Source organism: Martes martes (genome assembly GCF_963455335.1).
Source record: "Martes martes genome assembly, chromosome: 12".
NCBI classification, from domain to species: domain Eukaryota; kingdom Metazoa; phylum Chordata; class Mammalia; order Carnivora; family Mustelidae; genus Martes; species Martes martes.
In genome coordinates, this window is record NC_137900.1 from 96,277,603 (window position 1) to 96,286,194 (window position 8,592).

The 8,592-nt window shown below is 52.0% G+C and overlaps 1 protein-coding gene across 2 annotated transcripts in view; it reads left to right on the forward strand.

Annotated features, from left to right (window-relative positions):
• Positions 1 to 1,197, forward strand: part of CACNA1B (calcium voltage-gated channel subunit alpha1 B) — a gene marked incomplete at both ends in the record, with an annotated part of 175,908 nt that extends 174,711 nt beyond the window's left edge. For both annotated transcript variants that reach the window (XM_080820781.1, XM_080820780.1), the window contains 2 exons: positions 59 to 303; positions 667 to 1,197. In XM_080820781.1, the coding sequence (XP_080676907.1) occupies positions 59 to 303; positions 667 to 1,197 (776 nt within the window). The remainder of the gene's footprint in view (positions 1 to 58; positions 304 to 666) is intronic.
• Positions 1,198 to 8,592: the final 7,395 nt, after the last annotated feature.

Genomic DNA, 8,592 nt, shown 5'->3' on the forward strand with positions numbered 1-8,592 from the left:
GCTGGGGGCCCGTCTCCCCACCTGGCTCTCTGTGCTGACTTCCCCTTTTCCCGGCCAGCACCCAGCAGTGCTGCAGGGCCAGGCCCCCCCCCGGGAGAGGGACCCACGGGCTGCCGGCGGGAGCGCAGACAGGAGCGGGGCCGGTCCCAGGAGCGGAGGCAGCCTTCTTCCTCTTCCTCGGAGAAGCAGCGCTTCTACTCCTGTGACCGCTTTGGGGGCCGTGAGCCCTCGCATCCCAAACCCTCTCTCAGCAGCCACCCCACATCACCAACAGCTGGGCAGGAGCCAGGACCCCCGAGACCGGTAAGACAGGACCCCCTCGCTGCCCCTCCTTACAAGACTCTCCCTCCCCACCATGTTCCGAATCCTCCTTCATGCCCTGGTTCCCTGGCCCGTGTCTGTACTCCCCCACCAGCCCAGGCCTCCCGGCCCAACTGCCCTGGACTGGCCTCTGGTCTCGCCTCTCCCTGAGCTGTGCCTGTCCCTTTGTCACCCATTGTTTCCAGCTACATCTCCCCCCACCACACACCCTACCAGTCTCCCTCCTAGGGTGCCTGCCTCTCTCCATGCCTGACTGCCCCTCCCCCCGGTGGTTCTCTCCTGCATTGGCCTCTGGTCTGGTACTTTCATTTTTTTCTTTTTTTGCTCTGTTCTGCTTTCTTGTAGGGTGGTGGTTCAGTGAACGGGAGCCCCTTGTTGTCGACATCCGGTGCTAGCACCCCTGGCCGTGGCGGGCGGAGGCAGCTGCCCCAGACTCCGCTGACCCCCCGTCCCAGTGTCACCTACAAGACGGCCAACTCTTCGCCTGTCCACTTCGGTGGGGCACAGACCAGCCTCCCCACCTTCTCCCCAGGCCGGCTTAGTCGTGGCCTTTCCGAACACAACGCTCTGCTCCAGAGAGACCCCCTCAGCCAGCCCCTGGCCGCCGGCTCCAGGATCGGCTCTGACCCTTACCTGGGGCAGCGTCTGGACAGTGAGGACACAGCCCGCACCCAGCCTGAGGACACGCTTACCTTCGAGGAGGCTGTGGCCACCAACTCAGGCCGCTCCTCCCGGACTTCCTACGTGTCCTCTCTGACCTCCCAGTCCCACCCCCTCCGCCGCGTGCCCAACGGCTACCACTGCACTCTGGGACTCAGCTCGGGCGGCCGGGCCCGGCACAGCTACCACCACCCCGACCAAGACCACTGGTGCTAGCTGTGCCGTCCACGCCACGCACCTGCGCAGCGGCCGCGTTCCGTCGATGAGTTTTATCATCCACGCTGGGCTCCTGGGGACGCTCAGGGGCACTGAGGTGGGGGCAGGAGCCCCTGGGAGGAGGGGCCCTGCCTTTGGGGCCAGCTGGGGGGAGGCCCCGCTGCTCCCCCCACCCCACCTCCTCTTTCACACTGGACCAAGTCCTAAAGCCCTTTCAGAGAGGGATGTGGCTCTCTCTGTCCGCTGGTATGCTGCCTGCCTGGGTCTCATACCACAGACCCTACACGGGAAGTGGCTGCATGTGCTGAGTAGGACGCTGCCGGTCTGAATCCTGTGTGATGGATCCCAGCATCTGGGGTGTGTGTCTGGAGCCGTTCTGAGGAGGTCTGGATCTCGTGGAGGCCATCCTTTACCCAAGTCTGTGGTACAGGGGAGCCTGGCACGTTTGAACGCCTGGCCAGACCAGACAGAGTTGACGGTCCACGGCAGGAGCCTTGGGAGCCTGGGCCGTGGCTCCATCATTCTTGTCAGCGCCCACAAATACAGACACGTCCGGCGTGGCTCTTTGTACCTGAAACCACAAATGGACACCAGAAAGACACACACTCTGTCCTCTTCCAGATGCTGTCAACCCTGACAGGGACCAAATCTGGAAAACATCCTGGCTGTAGGTTTTGGTTTTTAATCACAATACCCTTCCCTCTTTTGTCAATTCCATATACTTGATCTAGAAAAAAGAGAAAAACAGAAAACTGGGGAAGGAAATAGTAATACTGCTTAAAAAAATCCAACCTGTAGGAAGCTCTCAGCTCTTTGGTGTGTGTGTGTGTGTGTCTTGTGTGAGGAGACGCTCTTGCGTCCAGCCTGGGTGGTCCCCCAGCTCCCCTGGCCCCTGCTGCTCTCGACCAAGTGCCTGACTTCCGAGCCCTCTCGTGCCAGGCTCCTGGGGGCGGTGACGTGAAGCCTGTGTGAAGCGTGGGTGAACCCTTGGAACCGTTCCCAGTTCCAGATATCGACCAGGTACAAGGCTGGTGTCAGTGGAGAACACTCGTGTAACATCCGGTGGGACGGCTGTAGTTGGAAGCGAAGCGACCATTTCCCCGTTTTCCTCCCACGAGTGAAAGGGCTTCCTGGGAAGCCACACAGCAGCGTGGAGCATGTCCTCGTGTGGGGTGTTTTCGGTCTGTTGCACATCTGAATCTCAGGGACGGGATGCCTGCCAAAGGGGGCATGATGTCTGTTGTCGTGAGTTTCTTTTCAGAGAAGGCCAGAGAGAGGGAGAGGTACTGGGAAGAGGGAGAGGTGGGGGCAGGAGGGAGGGTCTGTGTCTGAGCAGATGCGGCACTTGGGACGCCCCGAATGAATGAGGCCCAAACTCGGAGGAAGTGACGCGGCAAGGAGAAGCTTCGAGACTGTGGCTCGGGTGGGAGGCACGCGAAGCCCGGCGCTGTTTGTGGCACAAGACATGGGAAAGCAGAAAGCGAAAGAGAAATCCAACCTCACGGCCGCTCTCAAAAGGGAAACACCGGAGTTAGGAGGCTGTGGGTGAAATGCCGGGAGACCCTTTGTTTCGTGGACGAAAGGAGTACTTAGATGGTTAGATTTTGGTGCGCCCTCCGTGTTTGGAAACGTCAGATGATCGCTTTGCTGGATCATTTGAGTGTTCCCATTGGCTGTCACCCCATGACTCACCTTAAAGAAACTTGGCCTGTGATGTGTGTGTGCGTTTCTCTGTGTGGAGGTGTGTCCCAGTGAGTGGGTGTCGCTAACCCATAGGGCTATGCAACAAAAGACACACGTTCAGTAGAACTAAATCCCATCAGACCACCACCTGTTCTAGGGTTTCAGCACGATTGTGACCAAACCATTTTATAGAATTTCCTTCCCGGAAGGCACAACACTCTGAAACTTTAAGATCACAGAGTATCTTACTGCAAGGGAAGGACAGCTGGGATGGAGTCTCAGCCTGCGTGAGATCGCTGCGCTCCTGTCGCGAAGCCGGAGGATGTGTATTTCGATACTCATGTTTCATCCCCGGCCCGTGTTATTTTGAATGTGTCCTTCTGTGCAGAACCGCAGCTGCTTCCGAGGCCGTGGTGGGTGGAGAGTCACTGTTGTAGCCCCGCACAGCCTCACCAGTTTGTCTGGATTCTTCTAGACACTGGAATTGGTGAACACTGCAGGGAGTGGGGGAGGAGATACTGTGTCTTGTTTTCCTGACTTTGGGTTTTGTTTCTGTATCGTCTCTTCTCAGCTATCATATGTTTCCACTGAGATCTCATAGTGAGTTGCCAAATTTGAAATGCATTAACCAGTTGTCTGCATCTGGACCAGTCAAGCAGTGGCTGTAGTTTGAATAAGTTATGTGTGCATGTAAAATATATACATATATACATATATACAAGTATGTGCATGAAATGTATATCTTCGTACTTTTTGATACAATGTACTCATTTGTTAATTTTTAATTATATTTGATATAAATCAAAGGTTTGTTGCAGAACTTTATATTTAAGAACAGTGTTAAAAAAAACCCAAAAAGAAGTCCCAACCATGCAACACAACGGGGACCTGCTTTAAAACAACCCTGTGATTGATGAGTTTGCTGCCTGAGTAATGTTGATCACCCAGACTTTGGATTCTGCTATTGTTTCTACAATGACATTTTGTATGAATCAAAGTCCTTGGATTAAAATAAAACTTAGCAAAAAATCAAATCAGACCCCACCGTGCTGCTGGGTGATGTCTGCAGGGGGTGTGGGAGTCAGCAACCCATGTGTCCTCAGGAGGCTGGACTGCCTCCACGGGCACGCGGGGCGGGAGTGCACAGCTGAGGAGCTCTGGAGAAAAGAACCCTCTAAAACGTTTTTGGGTCTGTTCATGATGCAAGTGTGGGGTTGGGGTGACGGTCATGGGTTGGGGTCAGGATCAGTGTCTGGATCGGGGCCGTGGTCTGGGTTAGATTTAAGTGTAATCAGCTTTCTTCCCCCCGTCCACCTCCCCACGCCTCCAGGATGGACAGGACTCACCCAGGGTCACACGTGAGTCAGAGGTGAGTTGGAACATTGGTTTTTGGCCTTTCACAACTGGGCTTTAACAGAAAAGTGAAATAGCTCATCAGTGACTGTTTCAGATCCAGCTCAAGCCCAGTCAAGAGCTGTAGAGGGCCTCAGAGGTCATACACAGCTCTTCCTCCCTCCCACCTGGGAAGGGTGCCACTGGCCACACTCGGCCTGGGCAGCCGCAAGTTCCAGCACCACGAGGGCACTGAGGAAACACGTATGGATTGATACAGGACTGACTGCAGTGGCCTACCCGCCCCCATGTGCAGTCTCCTTGCAGGCTGGTGGGGCTCTCCTGGCCCTGGCTAGATCCTCCGTCCCATCCAAGTGATCAATAGTGAACAGTGGACAGGACAGCCCTTGGCCTCTCACCATCTCAGGAGGCATCTGTGGTCCTCCAGTTCAGGCCAGGCATGGTCTTGACAACCCCTAGGGCCGGTTACTGAGCTGACTGTGCTCCTGGAATGTGTTAAGTCCATGGACAGTGTACACAGCCCCACAGGATGTTTCCATTCCCAACATCTGCGTGGTTGAGACAAGCGCGTCCTTCCTCAGTCTCTTAACCTTCCAAGTGTTGGATGCGGCCCTGGCCACAACAGCTGTCCAGCACCGTCTCTCCTGTCCTTTGGCTTCCCGATACGTATGTAAACCTTGGACGTGCATATCTGTTAGAATCAAGGTTATGGGAGTAACCGTGTCTCCCAGCGAGCAGTTTTCTCACTGAGACTATGTGGTTTCAGAGAGCCACATGCATGATTCAGGGACTGTGGCCTCCAGAAGGTGTACCACGTGTGGATTCTAGGTGTGGAATGACCCTTGAGCCTCCCATGACTTCACTGAGCAATAATTTCCTGACCATGCTCATATTTGGTGTCTGCGCTTTGTAAAGGAGAGGGAAGAGACTGGAAATGAGCCAGTGTGTTCTCTGGGGTTGGGTGATTAATGTGGGGGGGGGCAGGGGTGACTCCCAGGCTTCCCTCCTCCCGAGGACACAAGTGAGGTCTGTGTGCCTTCCAGTCTCTGAGATAGGAGGACCCAGTGCCCAGGGCAGGAGCCTTGAGTTTCCTACCAACAGCAAAGTTGTTTTTTCAGCAGTTAGAAGAGCATCTTGCCATCGTGGGAGGACAGGAAGAGCCCTGGATGGGCGGCTGCAGCCCCTGAACCTAAGTGGGCCCCTTCCTTCCCTGGGCTTCAGATGCCACAGCCGTGCCGTCGCCCACCAGCGATGCGGAATCTGCTGCTTTTCCCGCCCAGCATCCGCTCTCACGTCCAAGTCAAGCATCTCAGCTTCCCTTTGCGAACCACCTCTCGCCTGCCTCGCACCCGAACAGTTCCAGAGGGCAGACGCCCCATTCCACCCACCTCAAAGATGGACACATGATCCAAGTCTACCCAGCCCCATGCTCTGTCCTCTGGGTGCTCTGACGGCTTCAAGGATGAGCTGTGACCCAAGCCAGGCCAAAGACACTTAAATCCATGACTTCATGGAACCCAGGGGAAAGAGAAACCCTTCCCAGTAGAATGGATGGTGAGTGAGTGTCAGCCTGGAGTTGCGGGAGGCCCCGGATGCAGTGAGAGAGACTGTGCCTGTGAACGGCCCCTCCCCAGAGCACTTAGCAGGATGGAGGGTTGGAGAGGGTCCAGCTCACACTGTGAGAGTGTGAGCCCTTGGGCCTGCCAGATCTAGACCCACTCTTGTTTCTTGCAAGTGTTAATGTATTTCTACCATTTGAAATATTTATTTTACTTCAGTAAATATGTCCAGTCCCTTGCCATCCAGAGTGCTAGGTGACACATCAGGGTTGACAATCCCTGAGACTTCCCATGCACGGTGTCCTCACAGGGTGGGCCATAGCTGGGGGGAGACAAGAAGGTGGGGTCAGATCTTAGGGGAGATCTGCGGAACAGTTCTGTCCCTGTTCCTTCTCTGTCCCCGGAGAGGAAAACCCCAGAACAATGAGGGGAGAACCAGCAGGAGCAAGAGGCCCCTGGATGGTTAAGTGATCTGCTTGTTTTTTCCTTATTTTAGGGTCCATTTTGTTAATGTGCATTCTTATTAGGAAATTACACATTTCCTCTAGGCTTTCTGTCCGATGCAATAGGTTTCTCTTATTGGACCTTTAATTTCTACTCCTTTTTTTAAAAAAAGATTTTATTTATGTATTTGATAGAGAGAGAGAGAGAGAGAGAGAGAGAGAGTACAAGCAGGGGAAGCAGGGGGGAGAGGGAGAAGCAGGCTTAACAGGGAGAAGCAGATGTTTAACTGACTGAGCCACACAGCTGCTCCTAATTTCTCCTCTTTTTCTAGTTTTCTATAAAATTTTCACAATTAATGAACAAATATTGATATGTTATTTTTAGCTAAAGTCTGTGTTTTATTTAGGTTCCCTCCGTTCTATCTTTCTTGCGCCAGGATCCCATGCTGGGCACCACGTGACATGTACCCATCATGTCTCTTTAGGCTCTTCTTGGCCGTGACAGTTTCTCAGATTTACTTGTTTTCCTCATGATTAGACTGGGGTTATGGGTTTTGAGGAAGCAGATCAGGGAGGTAAAGTGCTTTGTCCTCACTTTATGACAAGGGAACGCTTACCACTGTCCGTGTTAATGGTCACCTGGCTGAGGCAATGCTGGTCAGGTTTCCCCACTGTGAAGTGACCCTTTGCCATGAGCAGGAAGACACTGCTCTGAGCCCACACTTTAGGAGAGGGGAATTAACTCCATTTCCTTGATGAATGGTTGAGTGTCTATATCCATTATTTGGAATTGTTTGTAATTTGTTAATAAAAATGCAACCAGGTAATTTAAAAGATCCCAATCCCATTGGCTTCGTTGAACAATTCGTGAAATAGGCAGCATCTCATTCAGCTAAAAGAAAGGGGCCCCTTTCAGCTGCAGGGAAGGGAAGGTATTTAAAAGCACAGAGGGGATCGAAAAAAAGAAATTACTAGAAAAGGATGCACTATTTTCGACAATGTCCCCTTCCTAAGGGGAACAGAAGGGGCCATTCAGTTCATTTTCCAGGTTGACTGGCTGAAGTTTACGCGAGGTGAGGATGTGTGGAACTGCACTTAGGTCAGATAGTAAGTCCCGGTTTGCTGGCTTGGGTCTCTTGATATAAGTGACTCCATTTTGGGCCTTTGGTTTCTTTTTTAAAAAGTCATTTATTCTGGGGCACCTAGGTGGCTCAGTTGAGTGGCTGCTTCGGCTTAGGTCATTACCTCAGGGTCCTGGGATAGAGCCCCAGGTCAGGCTCCCTGCTCAGCGGGGAGTCTGCTTCTCCCTCTCCCTCTGCCTCTCCCCTCTGCTCATGCACTTTCTCTCTTTCAAATCAATAAATGAAATCTTTAAAGAATCATTTATTTTTACCAGTATGGACACCAGGGTAGGTCATGCTCCAGCACTACAGTGTTTGGTCTCTGGCTCATTCCTGCTTTGGTGATTGGGAGCACTTTCCATTGGCTCCTGTTTTCCGTTGACATCATTCCGTCTCTGTGGCTCTTTTCCCGAGACTTCCTTACTTTCTGACACTTCCAGATTATCCTGGCTCCTATACTTCCTGTCTCGGTTCTAGTGTCAGCAATTTCAAGGAGCCCTGGTTAGTAGAGGATGGTATTAAAGTCTTACACGTGGGAGCTAAATGTGCTCAGTGGACAATGCGAGGCAACAAGTGCATGTATTCCCACCTATGCTGACACACCTAATCGTAAAGATTTCTTTTTTTTAAATTTTTTTTATTTTAATAAACATATAATGTATTTTTATCCCCAGGGGTACAGGTCTGTGAATCACTAGGTTTACACATTTCACAGCACTCAGTCATAAAGATTTCTATGTGCAACTGTCTGTGTCCGTATCCAGCTAAAGATGAGTTGACATTGATGTCTCCAACCTGGTCTATCACCACATGGAGATTGTGATCTTCTCCCTTTGCTGATCTGTAACTTCCTACTCTAACAGGGACAAACCTCCCCACCTGCCATTGATTTAACTCTTGCTCTGTTCCAGATTACGGATGTGGTGTCTTCGGAACTGACAGCTACCACTCTTCAGGGAAAGAACTTTATCAAATAGAGTCCACTGTGTACGTACAGTACATTTTTCTTTAAAGATTCCATTCATTTCCAAAGTTACTTAAGTCAGCACATTTTGTCATGCAATCTACGGTGAGGGTCTTTCCCCCCATATGTTTCTAATACAGTTAGATTATGTGTCATGCTCTGTATTCCACTGAAGCAGAGGAAGAATGTTCCCTTGTCCCGAAGTTCTTACCGTGGGACTAAGAATAAAATTGACATGAGACAGATTAACAGGAGAAAAAACCGCAAAGTGT